Here is a 15,822-nt window from a genome sequence, read left to right as displayed (position 1 = left end):
GCGGAGAAAGGCAATACTCAAAGCCCTGGGAAAACGGATTCACAGTATAGATAGGTGAGACTAGTTGCCTCAGGAGCCCCCTCGTAAGGAAATTATGGTTCAGACCATCCAGCGACTCCCTTCCTCACACCAAAGACCCAGAATTGTTCTCACAGTCATTGCATTATAGAAAAGCAGCCCAGATGGCAAATAATAAAAAATTAAAACAGGGATTTAGTGCTTATTATGTACTAGACACAGAACTAATCACTTTACATACATTACCTCATTTAATACTCATAACCGTAATAGATAGCTTCTTTTATTTGGCCCGGTTTACAACCGAAGGAACAGGACTGTGGCTCCCCAAGGCATTAACTCTAATCACTCAGAAACTGGTGGAACAAGGATTTGGGCACTACGGCGAGTCATTTGAAATTCAGTGCCCTTATACTGAAAGAACCTCAGTAGCCCCCAAAATGCCCACTGCCTCAATAATCAAGCTCCAGTCAGATAACTTTAGACCAACCAAACCCCAGGAAGTCTGCCTGGGAACTGCAGTATCCATGACAATTAGGCTCCTGTGAAGCCCAGCACTATAAGAATCTGCTGACTGGGTTGTCCCCTTTCTCCAACCCTCCATAGCGGGGGAATGTTGAAAATTCTGGAGCTTTCTTTGGCCAAGGGGCAATAGAAGTAGTGACACCTAGACCCCAACTAAACTAGTGCTGTTGGGAAGCTTTCTTGTGACTTAAGGCTCAAATTTGGGCTCAACACCTGAGTGCAGCAAGGACCATGGAAACTGCCTCAGTCTTTCAAGTTTTGAGTTCCAGCAACCAGCACAGGAGTGCTCCAGTTCTTGTGAAGAGCCTAAGGGGTTGTTCATGTTTGGAGTTCGGGAATAGGGTCCCCAGCAATCCAAGATGAAGAAATTGAAGACTGTACCACACTATTTTAGGCCCCCCTTGGACTATTTTCTCAACCCTAAACGTCCCCCAAATTGTCAAACCTCTACTTAGGTTTCACAGATCCCTTTCTCCATGCCCTCTTCCACTTTTCATTCCGGAATTAGAACCCTACTCAGCCTTCATATATATTGGCCTCTCTGCCTGTCATCTAGTCAACTCTTCAGGTCTTAGCTTTTCAAGTGGACTTGCCTATCTCTGCCCCAGTCTAAGTTAGATGCCCCTTCACTCCCAAGCAAGCCCTGTATTTCTGTATCCTAGTACTTCTCACTCTTTTGTAGTTGCCTAGTTACTTGTCTCTATTCTTCATTAGGCTGTAAGCACTGTGAGTAGGGACCATGTTTTATTCACTGGTATTTCCCCAGGGCCTAATGCAATGCCTGGCAAATAAAAGCACTCAGTAAATGTTTGCTTTGTTATTGAATGCATCCTGTAGATCAGCAAGCCCAAACTCCTCTGGACCCTATGTTCCAGAGGAGCATAGCTGTTTTGGTGCTGACCTGAAGGGCAAAATAAAGCTGTGGCTCCAGTTGGGGCTGAGGGAGATCAGAATCTTCAGACTGTTTCTGAAACCTGTGACTTTACTTTCTGGCCATAACTCTTTTGGATTCATAGGATGTAGGTATATGATTAGACTGAACATTTCTCCACCCAGCCCACCCTCCTACAGTCCCCCCCACCACCACCACCACAAATTGACCTCACTGGGCCTGCTTTTATGAAAGGTTTATTCCTAGTGCTAGATCCCAATCTTCCTGGGCTCTAAGCACAATTAAACTGGGTGGGTGGGTGAGGGGAGGCCCATTCGGACACAGAGCCAGAAGTGGGGCTCCCCACTATCCCCACTCCTTTGGTCCCAGTCCCCTTCTCTGCAATGGACACGCATAGAGAAGGGACAAAGGGTATTGGAGGCAACATTATTGGCCCAGGGGAGCCCAAGAAGAGCTGCCATTGGCTGACAGGGCCTTATTAGGCTCTGTCATTGGTCAAGGGGCACACCCCGAGAGCTGGGGATAGGCCTGAGGAGTGATGCCATTGGCCAGGGAGTGGTTTTGTCATAGCCTTTGGCTGTGGAGTAGAAGGAAAAGATCTGGGAATGAAACCCAGTGACCAGGAAGATAAAGGACTGGGCAGCAGCTTCTAGGCCTACAGGCCCTCTTCATACCACAGCAGGATGGGCAAAACTGATGTCAAATCCCAGCCAGGGAAAGGGAGCCCAAGCCAGAGAGCAAGTGGCAAAGGATGTCCCATGTCCAACTCCTCCACCCTGGGCTGCCCCTCCCAATGTCCTTCTTGATAGCCAAGTCGGGCTGGGAGCAGCTCACTGCTCCTCTAGCCAGGAGGGCTTCTCAGCTCCTGGAGGCCGCAGCTTGATGTTGAACTGCTGCAGGGTCTGCTCCAGTTGTTTCTGGTTCCCAGCAAAGTAGGCGGACACAGCATTGTGGAAGAGCAGCAGCTGCTTGTGCATCACCTTGATCTGGGGGTCCAGCAGGTTCAGCTAAGGCTGGACTCAGGCGCCCTTCTTGAGGGGCTATGAGCCTGAGCCTGGCTAGAGACCAGGGGCACATGGACTCTGCTCTGATGGTGCTTTTGGGATGGGGAGTGAACTCCACCCAGGGAGTCAAAGGAGAAGGGTCAATCTGATGGAAGAAACCTGACTTGATTTGTTAGGTTTAAGGTCCTGGTATCCCAGCTCAGGGGGTGATTTTTTTCCTAGTTATGTTCTTGGGACAAGCAGCCAAATCCTCCAACAGAAGAAGGCCAGCAATTAGAAGGAGGGTGACCTGAAAAGGCTCAAGAGTTGAGGGGCTGGGGAATCATCCCTCTCCCTTAGCCAGGGTGCATCTCCCCATCCAACAACAGGGAGGGTCAGAGGGGAAGGTTACTGTCAGATGGGAAGGTGGTCTAGGATCAAGGGAATGGGGTTGGCACCTTGTTTTCTTCCAGGAACTTGAGCTTGATAGCCACATCTCCCCGAAGCTTCTCATACTTGTCCCGATGGGCCTGGAAAGTGGCCTGGGCGCTCTCAAGTCGACCACGTGTCCCTGCATCCCGGGGACCTAGGCTCAGCTCCTCTAAGTCTGTTCGGTAGGCATCATATTCCAGCCTGGGGAGGGGGTGATAAAGGCTGATCTCCACCCTGTTGTTTTAAACACTGCTTGCCTTTCCTTCCTGAATTCTTATGCCCCTAGTGCCCAAACTTCCACCCATGCCAGCCAACTACCCAAACCTTAGGCCCTGCCAGTGCCCACACCTGGCAGCCTCATACTGTTTGACAGTCATGAGTGTGTCTTCCATGGTCTTGGTGACCAAAGTGTTGATGCTAGAAACAAAGAAGTTCACAGCCCCTAGAAGTGTCTCCCCATTCTTGCACAGCAGCTTCTGAGTCTCTGCATTGTATCCAAATTCCTCCTGAGGGCAGAAGGGAGGGACAGAACTTCAGTAACAGTCCCTACTAGACTGAAACTATAAACCCCTTTTTCCCTCCTTCCCGCAGAGGAAACAGCCATCAAAATTGTTAGCAATCAAGAACTGCCTCTAGTAAGGCTCTCTTAGCTAGAAAATTAGTAAGGCAACCCTTGGGATGCCTGGGGTAGAAATGTGGGGTGTGGGGGTTCTCAGATACATTCACAAGACTGAAACAGGGAGAGCCAGTGCAGCAGGCAGGGGAGGGGCTGTGATTAGGTCAAATACTAAATGTATTCTTGACAACCTAAGAGGTTATTTATGAGACACCTAGTGTGCCCCCTCCCTTGTCACCACTCCCTCCAACTTCTGGATCTCTGTACAAACCCTTAGGCTGCCTCCACAGGTGAGTGCTGCTGGGGGCAGGGCTGGGACCACCCTGGAGGGGTTCTCCCTGTGGGCTGTAGGAGGGAGGGAGGGAGGCTGAGAAGTGACTGCCTGGAAGGGCCCGGGCCTTTTTCCCCTCCCCAACAACCTCTTCCCTCTGGCTGAGGCACCTGAAGCTCTGGGGACTTCTGGCTGAGGTCAGCAAAGGCGTCACCTAGTGCATGCTGAGTCTGCAGCAGACTGTAGAGGTGGGCTGTCAGTGCCCGACCCAATTGCAGGACACTTTCATACTTGCGCTTCGTCTCACGCAGCAACTCAATCTGCAGCTCTAGCTCCAGGTCCACAGTCCGGGAGCCCCGGCCAAATCGCTCTGATAACAGCTGTTTTGTGCACTGATTGGAAAATGGGGAGATGGGGTAATGGGTCAGAGACCATAGATCCTGCCCCCAATAGGTACCTACTCCAGCACCTCCCATCTCTTAGTCTCAGCCATAGATGGGATATTAGGACCTGGGGGAAAGGAAAAAAGGTACCCGGGGGAGAAGGGTGAGGTGCTTCATTCCCACCTTATATGTGTTGATGCCCCATTTCTTGACAATGTCAAACTTCTCTCCAGCGATGCCCCGAGCCACCTCATCTCCAGGGCCAGCAGGCGTGGTACTGTGAGATGGATGGCGGCCAGACCCTAAAGGACCAAGTTCTCTGACACCAGCCTCTCTCAGATATAAGCAGACTCCTCTGTGGCCCACTTATACTTCCCTCCCACCATATGAAAATGACTTTCCTGAAGGGAGACAATTGGAGTCTCTTGATAACTAGAAGAAAGAAACTTTGTGCTCTAAAATCAAATCCCAATATATACTTGGCCTCTTTGAGGTGGGGTTGCGGGTAATGGTACACAGGGGCAGAGGAAATAAAATATGCTGAATTTGGGGATGGAGTGGGGTCAAGGATGGTGGGTCCCAATAACAGGAAACCTGTGAGAATCAGGGTTGTCTGTTCCTTTAAACTTTAAATTCCAAAGTAAAACTCTTGAGAAGTCTCACAAAGTTTTGATTCAGTCTCAAGCTCCAGAGGGGAATTCCTGGGAAGTAGAGGTATTAACCTGGCTCAGGTGGTCGTGGTAGTGGTGATAAAAGGAAAAATGAACCATCTTAGGGACTAAATGGTAAGTGGGAAGCAAATGGTTAACCACAGAAGCTGGCCTTGGGCTGAGGAGAGTTCATGGGGTTTATATAAGCAGAAATTCCCCAAATCTCAAACTTTACTAAATTAATCCTATGCTGCTCCAAACCATTCCAGTTTCCCCTCTCCACTGAAGCTTCCTATCTCTAATCATTCATACCTGTGGGGATGAGTCCATCACCAGAGCCCCCATAGCCACCAGACACAATGCTAGTTTCATTGAGGTTGGGTCCTGACACCATCACCTGCTGGAGGTCCTATAGGCCAGAGAAGAGGTGGGCTTCAGGAACATAGGGGCAGCTGAAACATTTTGGGGGTGGGAACAAGCTTAGACTGAAGCATCAGAGAGAGTACACAAGGATATTCTGCACAGAATCAGAATGAAGATTTGTAAAAAGAATGGAGTAAGATAAGTTAGGGGAAAGCTACAGGAATGGGAGTGAGAACTCAGAATTTATAAATTGGGACCCCTAAATTGAAACAATTGGAATAATCAAACAGAAGCACCTGCTCCAGCCCGTCATCTTCAGGAAGCTGCCCAGCTTCACCATTCCCATGGATGGGGATCTCCATTGTGGCTGCCTTCCCTAGTATCCCGTCCGTCATGGCTAGGGAAGGGACTGGAGTTTCCACCCCAGCACCCTGCAAAGCCCAACACAGACAATTGTGGAAACTGGCCAGCACTTCAGAAGACAGAGCCTCCCTTGCCATTTCTGAGGTTTCAGAAGTTGTCCCAGGAATTGAATGTTCCTGGGGTTGAGCTACCACTTCTTTTGTCAGGGACATGTACTTTTCCCCTCCAAAGTTTATAAACTGTTATACATGCATGCCCAAGCCTCAGGTGTCTTCTCACAACATTCAACCTCACTTTTAGTAATTATTCATGCATTCGCTCATTCAACAGATGTGTACTGAGAGACCAGGACGTGTCAGGTACTGAGGCAATGGGAAATACAGCAGTGAACAAGAGAAAGTCTGTGCTCTCTTGGAACTTATCCCCACACAGGTGTGTTTGCTCCCATCAGGAGACAACCCCTTTCTGGGCCTCGGGTGCTCATCCCTATTCTGGTATGTTCTCCAATGCGTGGCCCTTCACATCTCTTGGTGTTCTTTTCCCCTTCCTTCAGGTGGTCTCCCCCTCCTCCATCTCATGCACCTCCTCTTCCTCGGGCCCTCCCCCCAAGGCCTTAATTGATTCAGTTGATGTATGTTCCTGGTGTCTGCTAAAAGCCTCTCTTTCCCAAGACACACGCAATCCCTTTCAAAGTCAGTTATGTCTTCCAGGTGTGCGAGTCCCTGCTTCCCCCCCACCCCATACACCTGGGCATCAGGTGTGTCCTCATCATTGCCCAGGGCTTATGAGCATCTTGCCTTCAGGACAGGTTTGTGCGTTCAATTTCCCTTCTCCAAAGTATGTCCCTCTCACCTGGGCCGGGACGCTTTTCCCCTCAGGGCGCCAGGCCCGGGCCGTGCGGGGACCTCAGGTTCCAGTTCCCGTCGCGATTCTAGCAGCAGGTCAGGGACTCGAAGGAAGTGACGTCCTCTCTGGGCAGAAGAAGCCGGCCACGTCGCAGATTATAAGGGCGGAAATGACGTTGAAGCCATAGGCGGGGCGAACCTGGGGCCAAGTCCTCGGGGAGAGGCGAGAGATTACTTCCGGGGCGGAACCGGGACGCTGTAACGGAAGTGGCGTAGCTAGCTCCGGAGGCGTGATGGAGCAGCAGCAGCAGCAGCAGCAGCAACTGAGGAACGTGAGTGAGACTTAAGTTGCTTCGGGACCGGACGTTCATTCATTTCCCTGTCTGCATCTCAAGAACCCCAAAGAGCCAGGGATTTGAGGGCTGGAATAGCCGGCCGTGGTGCGCGGTCCTGGGAAACCTGGGCGGCGGGGCTTTGAGTTGCGGTGGAGGCCCTTCTCGCTGACTTCTTGGCCCCCTTTTCTCCCAGTTGCGAGACTTCCTGTTGGTTTACAATCGGATGACAGAACTCTGCTTTCAGCGCTGTGTGCCCAGCCTGCACCACCGAGCTCTGGACGCTGAGGAGGTGGGGAACTGTAGAGAGGTTTCCCTCGAGTCTCACAGTTAACGATGGAGTGCTCGCCGCACCTCTCCCCATTACCCTTCCTCTGACCATGGCTTTTCCGTGACCTCACCCCGAGATTGGAGATGGGGAAGGAGGAGGAGGGCTTGATGGGACATCTCTGGCTTCTATTTGCATCTTGTCTTTCCAGGAGGCTTGCCTGCATAGCTGCGCTGGGAAGCTGATCCATTCCAACCACCGCCTCATGGCTGCTTACGTGCAGCTCATGCCTGCTCTAGTACAGCGCCGCATCGCAGACTACGAGGCTTCCTCAGCTGTGCCAGGTGTTACTGCAGAACAGCCCAGAGTCTCGTCATCAGGCAGCTAGCCATCTCCAACCCCAGGAGAGAAGGTGCTGGATGGATCCTCAGATTGAAGGACTCAATAGACTTTGGGCTTGATGAAGCTTGTACAGAGAGATTGAGGGGTTTATCTGAAAGTTGGGTACTGTTTTTTGTTTGTGTGTTTGTTTTTCCTTCTGGAGCCAATAAACCTGTTCTTTATTCTGTTTGGTTTATATTCTGGGCAGGGAACCTTAGTCCACTGTATTAGTACCATCTTTGTTCATTTAGTGTATATCTGCTGGCTTTAGCCCTGGCAGCTGAGAAATTTCCTTCTATATGTAGGAGGAAAATATCCGCATTCTCAGGCATTTGGGTAAAATAGGGTATGTGGACACAATTTTAAGGTTAGTAATAGCAATAGAAAGTTGGTTCCTACTCATGATCGCTCTTTTTTTGTCTGTTCTTGAGTCTAACTTAAATGGCTGAGTATATATTGGCTTATAACTTTTTCCTGGACTTTGTTTTATAAAAAAGAATTCTTTTGGATCTAGAGAAAGACAGTATCTAAGAACAACAGTGTTCCAAAAAAAAAAGGAGGCTTTTAGGTTCAGCTTCCTAGGAAGTCAGTGGCCATAGAACAGAGCTGAAACCTGTAGGAATTTGGGGACATTCTATAATTTCAACCATTTCCCCTGCTTGTTACTTTCATAGTATATCTTCCCAGGATTACTAGTAAAACTTTTAGGTAAAGAAAGGTCTGAGTTTTTATCTTCAGGGGCATTTGGAAGTGGAAAACTACAGTACAAAATTTAGGAAGAGAAACAGGAGAAATAAATTGTGAAAAAGGACAAAGTGAAATCTGTGGGATCTAATTAATGATACCTTAATGTTTCACTGCTTGCTTAAAATATCCTAAATCCAGCTTTCCACTTCTAACCTATATTGTTCTCCCTGTACCTATTCTATAACTTTTAATTTCAGCCTTTCCATTATTGTCCTTTTCTTTGTGTAGTGTACTACTATATTTAGCAGTCTGAGGGTCTTATTACTCCACCCCTGTTTCTTGGCACCCTGAACCTCCTTTTTGTGTGATTCTGTTTTCTATTTCTCCATTCAAACTGCTAGAGAAAAACAGTTATATAATAAATGCTAATGAACAGTTAAGGTTTCCAACCTCAACAAAGCTGTCACTACTAACATGCAACCCTTCATGGGATACTGGTCCATTCCCTCCTCTAATCACCATGACAGTTATATTATAATTTCACTGCTCTCTTTAATTGCACACTACTCTCTTAACTATCCCTACAAAGTGATTAGTGTTTCATTTTTCTTTCCTTTTTTTTTAAAAAAAAAACAGGAATTAAAGCTCCTAGACATTGGTTCTCACAATTAAAAAAACTTTCAGTCACCTACAAAGCAGATGTTCTTTTACATCCACAGATCAGAAAGCTGAAATTTTGAAGAAGCAGACCCTATATTAAAATGCAGATGTGATTTTTAAAAGTCCATTTTTTTTTTTTTTTACTACATTAGGCTGCCTCTCAAAAATCATATCTATTGCATACCTATTTGTACTGGTTCTGAAGTTAGTAGACATGATGTTTAATTTTAACAACAAAACTGCAGAAGGTATCTCCATTTAATACAGGAGAAGCAAGAATTCGGAATGTATCAGAAGTTCATCTTATACACAGTTACTTGAGAAAGAGGCTTTTTTAGCTTTTTGTTTTGCCCTTTTGAGCAATTTTTTATATAGAAAAGTTAATTAGGAAGGTAAAAGTTGCTGATCAGGAAATTCATTGCCAAGTGATTTCATGTCTACCCAATAAAATTCTGTCCTTGGGAAGCATAAATGTAGGGAAAACAGCTTGTGAAGCTCTCAACTCCCAGTATCAGAATGGAGACAGGATACTGTGTTGCCGGTGGGAGAATTCCACATCAACATTTGTGTGTATTGTTATAGTGAACCTCCATTGTGACTTATGTTTCCTTTCCATGTGACATAATTAGTAATTGCTGAAGAAAGACTAGGAAAACAAATCTGTTTCTCCCTGTGTTTTTGAACTGCCAGAGCTTTTATCTGCAATCCCATTTGAACCTAGTTTGTCTCAAGATATGGAAAAACAGGTGTGCCTCAACCTGACCCATCAATCCCTTACTTAAATTTTCAGTTTTTTCTATCTTGGCTTTTTCCTCTCTGTTTATAAATACATTAGGAGAAAAACCTTTTTTCTGTGACTCCACCTTCCATAGTCAACTGATCTTCCTTGGGTCTTGCCATAAAGTGATAGCCATTGTCAGAGTGAGAACAATGTAATGTTTCAAGCACAATATACAGGAATAAACTTTGACCTATATTTTACATTATCCCAAACGTCAGAGACAGAGTTAGTGTTCCTGTCATTGTCTTCAGAACTTAACTGCCCCCTCCTTGGCAAAAATCTTACTCTTATCTTTGAAGGTGTTCATTCTTACAATACTCTTTGTTATTGCTTGTTCTACCACTCATTATCTACTACTCCTGCTATTTTCTTCTAAATTGCTAGTCTTTGATCTTCCTATCCACTCCGTGATACTTTAATGTTTACATAGGCAATCCATTTGGTATTTAGGTCTTTTAATTCCTTGATCCAATTTAATGATTTCCACTCTAAGCCATGCCTCCCTTAGTTGTATCTTGATTACTACATCTTCAGAACACTATTGCATCTTATTCATTGACCATATTCCTTCTACTTTGTTTGTTGAAACATTGCCTCTACTCTCATTGTTTGATTTCTCTGTAGCATTTAGGCCATTGTTTTTTTCCATTATTACTTTCCTTTAGATTTCCAGCCAGCTTAAACTCGAGTGGTTTTCTTGCATTTTGGTTGAATTTCTTTGCTTTTCATCTCAGCTCCTATAATCCCACTAGATTTTTCTGCTGCTTCTTGCTGCCTGCAATGACTATTTCAACCAATATTTTTAGACAGTGCCCCATCATTCTTTTCTCTTTCTGCTCTTCACCCTATTTCTTCAGAAAATTAGAAGCTGTCTGTTGGTAACTTCCTCAACATTCCACCATTTATTAGCCCATATATATCTGCACCAGTCTCTTACCCTTCTGTCTAAACAGAGCAAGAATTCCTTTCATCTAATGTCAGTGCCTATTCTTGTGCTCTGAATGCTGGTCTTTTCTTTTTTGAGGGTCTCTAACTTCCTCCTTTACTATATTCTATTTTTTTTTTTGGGGGGGGTGCTGAGGATTGAACCCAGAGCTTTATGCACTTGAGGCAAGCACTCTACCAACTGAACTATATCCCATATTTTTATCAGTGTTTAAATCTGCTGAAACTCCCCTGTTAAACCATCCTACTTCGTTTTCTCTCCACTCACCGTCTTATCTTTCTACTTTTAAACCTAAACCTCTCAAAAACTGCTGAATACATTCACTTTTCATCTTAAGGTCACTGTCATTCCCATTCCTCAACTCAGTTCATTTTGAATTCTACAACTCTTACTCTATTGAAATAGTTCTTATTAAGGTCACCTTGGTGATGACCTGGATCAGTAGTTATTTCCTAGTCCTCAGCTTTCTTCTCAGTGGTATTTTAGTGCCTCTTTCTTTCTTTCTTTCTTTCTATACTGGGGATTAAACTCAGGGGCTATCACTGGACTGCATCATCACCAGCCCTTTTTTATTTTTTTATTTTGAGAGTCTCACTAATTTGTTCCAGCTAGCCTTGAACTTGCCACCTTATTGTTTTAGGCTCCTGAGTAACTGGAATTTCAGGCATGTGTTACCGGGCCTGGCAGTTTAGTGCTGTGCTAGTTCATTATCATTCGTACTTCCATTGGTGCCTGTGTTTCCACTTTGATGATTTTACTACTACCTCTTTGACCATAGCTTCTTAGCCTCCTTAGAAGGCTCACCATTGTTCTAGCATTTAAACCTAAAATTTTCTGTAGATTCTATTCTTTCTCAGTCTAATTTTTTTTAGGATAGTTTCATCCCCACTCTGACCTTTAGTTACTGATGACCCTCAGATCTTCAGGCTACTTGGCATCTCTACTTAAGTGTCTCAGAAACATCCCAAATTCAACATGTTTCCTTATAAACTTTCCTTCAATGCCTGGTACTCATCTAGTTTTAGAAGCTAGAAACTTAAGCACATCCTTCTTTCTTATCCCATCACTCAACTGCCAACTCCTTTCAGTTTACATTTGTAAAAATCCCTTGATTCTGCCTGTTTCTCTCCATCTTCACCATAATCTCCCACTGGGATTGTGGCTGTTGTTGCTTGTCCCCATGCCTGCTTTTGTGCTTCTTCAACCTATTCTGTGCTCATCAACCAGAGCACAAAATGATGCTTAAAACCATTATTAAAATAAAAACTGGGATTCTAGTTATGACACAGAAGTCCTTGCATGATCCAGCCCCTGCTTGCCACCAAGTTTATCAGTGACTATCAAATATTGGATTATCAATCCTACTTGTTGAATTGACTTGAATCACATTTTACTTTCTCCCTGTTTATTCTAGTCATGCTGGCCTTCAGTTCATCTAGCCTGTCCTGTATTATAGCATCTCAGAGGCTTTGTACTTATTGTTTCCTGGTTTGCAATATTTTTTCCCCTTGATCTACTTAAGTACTACTCATTCTTGAGAACTTGGTTCAAATCCTCTTTATTGAATGAACTCTTCCCAGACTTCAGCTTCCATAATTCTTATGCTTTGGGTGTGTAGCACTTTTAGCAGTTTATATCCTTCATGTGGACGGAATCCATGTCTATATTAGTCACGTTATATCTTCATCAGAGAGCCTGGCACATAATTTGTGTTCAATAAATTCATGTTGAATGAACATTTCTCAGTCTTCTTCTAGCTCATTTACTATTAACAAAATCAAGAAAAAGACTTTATCAGAAGAGACAGAAGTGGACCTGCAAATTTAACTTAACAGATGTTTTTCATGAAAAAAACTCTTTGAATGGTATCTTTTATTCTTGCACAGTCAAGCCAACACCTGCACAGCTCCATCTAAAGAGATTCACTTGTTCTAGTTTCTACTTGATTTCTATATCCTAGAATTCTGCTTAATTGTTTCTTGAACACTTTTCTTTCTTTCCAACCCAATTATCATGCCTTAAACATTCATCAGCTCTTATTACAGATTATAGCAGTAGTCTCCTAATAACTTTTTGCTTTGAGTCTGGATACCTTTTGACTAGTTAGGATTTATCTCAGTTAAATGTAACAAAGACTCAAATAACAGTGACTGACAAAACTTTCTCTTTCAAATGAAAATGTTGTCCAAAGCTGAAATGATGACTTTGCAATCACCTGAGAATAAGGCTACTTAACAGCTTTCTAATGGTTGTGTGTGAGGTATGACCCTTATCCTTGGGACCCAAGATGGAACTTTATCACATAAGCATTCCAAGGAACAGAATGGGGTAGGGAATGGTGGTAAAGAGGCATGTCCCCCTCCTTTTAAAGACATACACTTGGAAGTAGTACATCATAAATTTGTCATGTAGTCATCTCTTGTTTATATGGGAGGCTGGGAAATGTAATCTTTATTCTTATCAGTCATTTGCCCAGCTAAAAACTGGGGATTTTGTTTCTAATGAAGAAGATGATTGCTATCAGTAGATACCTACCAATTAATTTTCAACACTAGCAAACAGTGATTATTTAAAATGTAAGTTATCATCATACTGATCTACTTGATGACTTTTGTGACATTCATACTCCTTAGCATCACAACTGAGGCTTTCTCTGATCTGTTTGTAGGTGATGTCTCTGGCCTCATCTTCAACCCTTTTTCCTCAGTTTTTGATTCTCTTATCCTTGGTTATAAAAGGATCACTTCATTTGGTGCTTATACATCATACTACTTCATGATTCTCTTTTTCTGGATGTGTCTCATATCCATATATTCAAATATTTCACGTATTGAATGACTGCATTTACTAGGTTAAACCCTGCAGATAAGTGAATGACATAAATGACGTGGTTGTTCTCTTGAAACTTAGCATAGTAGTCATAACCATGATAAATGTTAAGAAGAAATGTATATTGTAATGGAAACATGATATTACAAACTTGTGTTGTTTGTGGGATGAGGGAGAGCTTTTCTCAGGAGGCAATTTTGAAGCTGAGATCCAAAGGATAAATTAATCAGATAAAAGGGGAAAGGCTGTCCTTTTTTCATTTCTTTGTTCAGATGTCACCTTTTTGTTAAAGTTTGCTCTGATGTTTCTATTTAAAATTGAAATCCACACTCCCCTCAGACATTCCTGACCTCCTTAAACTGGTCTGTATTTTTTTCTATTGCATTTATCACTTCTCACAGACTATATAGTTACTCATTTTGTTTGTTGTTTATTACCTGCCTTCCATACTAGAACATAAACTCTATAAGTTAGGAATATTTGTCATTATTATTTTTTACACTGATATCACCAAACACCTAATAGTGCCTGACCTAATTGATGCTTAGTAAATATATGTTGAGTGAATAGAGGCATAGGCATATAATTTGGTTTTACATAGAAGTACCTCTAGTTCGTGACAGGAAGGAGGAAGGAATAATTAAGAGCAAATTTAAGTAGTTTTTTGATTTGGTATTGAAAGATTGAGAGTTCCTTTTAAATAGCTTGTTTGATGGCTAGTTTTATGTGGAAACTTGGCTAGGCTATAGTTATTTGGCATTAATCTAGGTGTTGCTTTGCAATTATTTATAGATGTGGCTAACATCTACAGTTTCTACAATTAATTGATTTAAATAAAGATTACCCTTGATGTGGTTTGGCCTTATCCATTCTCATTGAGGCCTTAAGAGCAAAACTCAAGTTTTCTAGAAAAGAAGTTTTGCCTAAAAACTGCAGAATTATCTTCTGAGTGTCCAGGATGCTGACCTTCCCAACCAAATTTGAGTTCACTAGCCCCCATAGTCATGTGAGCCAGTTCCTTAAATAAATCTCTGTATATATACAAATACCTTATTTCTCTGTAGAACCCTGACTGATACAGCATCATTTTTATTATAAGAGGTAAAGTTATCATCTGAGAATACAGCAGAAGAAAATGGAAAATGAGAGAATAGAGATTTGAAATAGTCTGCACAGAATAGAAAAATGAATTGACAAAAGAAAAAAGAAACAATTAGAAATTTAGGTAGTCTTGGGTTCAGCAAAGGTTACTAAGAGTTCCCTTCTGTCCTTGTCTGTCTGGAAAGCATCTATTGTTTAAGGCCTTAAGTTTTATGGCTTATTGTGATTTGGTTCTTCCTTGCCCTTCCTAAGGAGGCTTATCTGTGCTCTCATTCATCCCCTAATTGAACCCTCCTATTTTGTCTTGTTTAGCATTTTGTCAAAATGAACAACAACCAAACATATCAAAAATATCAATGTCTATCAACCAAGGCCTATTCTAAGCATTTTATATACATTAAAACATATAATTCTTACAGTGAAACTTTAAGATAGACACTACTATTATCTTCATTTCCAAGACATAAAACTGCATGAGAATTTTTCAGTTTTCTATAATAATTTTTAAAAATTATTAGCACATATTAAATAAATTAATGTGTTTCCTTGTGACATTTCACACATACATTTGCTTTAATTATAACCACCCTCCCTACTACCATCCTTCTCCTCCTACTTCAGTCCTCTTTCCTTTCCCTAAAAATACCTCTTTCACTTTCATGTGTTTTTGTTTGTAAGAGTCCGTGTATGAGAAAAACTGTGATACTTGTCTGAGATTGACTTATTTTGCTTAATATGATCATCTCTAGTTCTGTTATGGTTTAGATCTAGAAATGTCCCCTGAAAAGCTCATGTTTTGAAAGCATGATCCTTAATGCAGGAATGTTCAGAGGTGAAATGATTAGATTATGAGAGCTCTAACCTCATCTGTGAATTAACCCATTAATAATCTTAATGAACTACTCGGTGATTACTGTAGGCAGGTATAGCATAACTAGAGGAAATAGGTCACTGGGGGTGTGTCCTGGGTTACATCTTGTCCTCTGGCTTCTCATTTGCTTTGCTTCCTGGCTGCCATGAGCTGAGAAACTTCTCCATCACACCTACTTCCATGCTGTTCTGCCTTATCTTGGGCCCAGAGCAATGGACTTGGCCAGCTGAATCTCTGAAACCATAAGACCAAAATAAACTTTTCCTCCTCTAAGTTGTTTTTTTTAAAGTAATTTTTTAGTTGTAGATGGACACAATACCTTTATTTATTCTTATGTGGTGCTGAGGATCGAACCCAGTGCCTCACATATGCTAGGGAAGTGCTCTACCACTGAGCTATAGCCCCTAGCCCTCTATGTTGTTTTTGTCGGGTACTTTGGTCAATGTGATGAAAAGCTTACTAACACAAGTTCCATCTTTTTCCCTGCATGTGACATGATTTTGTTCCTCTTTATGACTGAATAATATTCCATTGTGTATATACACATTTTCATATCCATTCACCCACTGACAGTTATCTAGGCAGATTCTATAAGTTGGCTATTGTGAATAGTGCAGTGATAAAC

General features: G+C 43.0%; 2 protein-coding genes across 4 annotated transcripts; one reads left to right on the top strand and one right to left on the bottom strand.

Annotated features, from left to right (window-relative positions):
* Window positions 1-1,655: 1,655 nt before the first annotated feature.
* Arfip2 (ADP ribosylation factor interacting protein 2) lies at window positions 1,656-6,486 on the bottom strand. Of its 3 annotated transcripts, XM_046438342.2 has the most exons (8): window positions 6,349-6,486; window positions 5,430-5,564; window positions 5,083-5,179; window positions 4,304-4,422; window positions 3,908-4,129; window positions 3,199-3,356; window positions 2,877-3,051; window positions 1,656-2,421 (listed from the first exon to the last, which is right to left on the bottom strand). In XM_046438342.2, exons 2-8 carry the CDS (start codon window positions 5,526-5,528, stop codon window positions 2,266-2,268), a joined length of 1,026 nt encoding a protein of 341 aa, XP_046294298.1. In that variant the 5' UTR covers window positions 5,529-5,564; window positions 6,349-6,486; the 3' UTR covers window positions 1,656-2,265. The 3 variants fall into 3 exon arrangements, with proteins under 3 accessions (XP_046294298.1, XP_046294299.1, XP_046294300.1); XM_046438343.2 differs by lacking the exon at window positions 6,349-6,486 and having other exon boundaries at window positions 5,083-5,222; window positions 5,430-5,565; XM_046438344.1 differs by lacking the exons at window positions 5,430-5,564; window positions 6,349-6,486 and adding an exon at window position 4,768 and having other exon boundaries at window positions 4,304-4,473; window positions 5,083-5,142.
* Window positions 6,487-6,576: 90 nt separating this feature from the next.
* Timm10b (translocase of inner mitochondrial membrane 10B) lies at window positions 6,577-7,507 on the top strand. Its single transcript, XM_046438166.2, has 3 exons — window positions 6,577-6,673; window positions 6,870-6,965; window positions 7,153-7,507. The coding sequence occupies exons 1-3, from the start codon at window positions 6,635-6,637 to the stop codon at window positions 7,327-7,329; spliced, it is 312 nt and encodes a 103-aa protein (XP_046294122.1). The 5' UTR covers window positions 6,577-6,634; the 3' UTR covers window positions 7,330-7,507.
* Window positions 7,508-15,822: the final 8,315 nt, after the last annotated feature.

The sequence above is a fragment of the Marmota monax genome, unplaced genomic scaffold, assembly GCF_021218885.2.
Source record: "Marmota monax isolate L192 unplaced genomic scaffold, Marmota_monax_Labrador192_F-V1.1 WCK01_AAM20220418_F8-fsc00061, whole genome shotgun sequence".
NCBI classification, from domain to species: Eukaryota; Metazoa; Chordata; class Mammalia; order Rodentia; family Sciuridae; genus Marmota; species Marmota monax.
This window is presented reverse-complemented; position numbering and strand designations above follow the sequence as displayed.

Coding starts and splice junctions, on each gene's coding strand:
- Timm10b (XM_046438166.2), top strand. CDS start 6,635: ATGGAGCAGCAGCAGCAGCAGCAGCAGCAACTGAGGAAC. Junction 6,674..6,869: donor AGCAGCAGCAACTGAGGAAC/GTGAGTGAGACT, acceptor CTTTTCTCCCAG/TTGCGAGACTTCCTGTTGGT. Junction 6,966..7,152: donor GAGCTCTGGACGCTGAGGAG/GTGGGGAACTGT, acceptor TTGTCTTTCCAG/GAGGCTTGCCTGCATAGCTG.
- Arfip2 (XM_046438342.2), bottom strand. CDS start 5,528: ATGACGGACGGGATACTAGGGAAGGCAGCCACAATGGAGATCCCCATC. Junction 3,357..3,907: donor AGAAGTCCCCAGAGCTTCAG/GTGCCTCAGCCA, acceptor TTCTGCCCTCAG/GAGGAATTTGGATACAATGC. Junction 3,052..3,198: donor AAACAGTATGAGGCTGCCAG/GTGTGGGCACTG, acceptor CCCCCTCCCCAG/GCTGGAATATGATGCCTACC.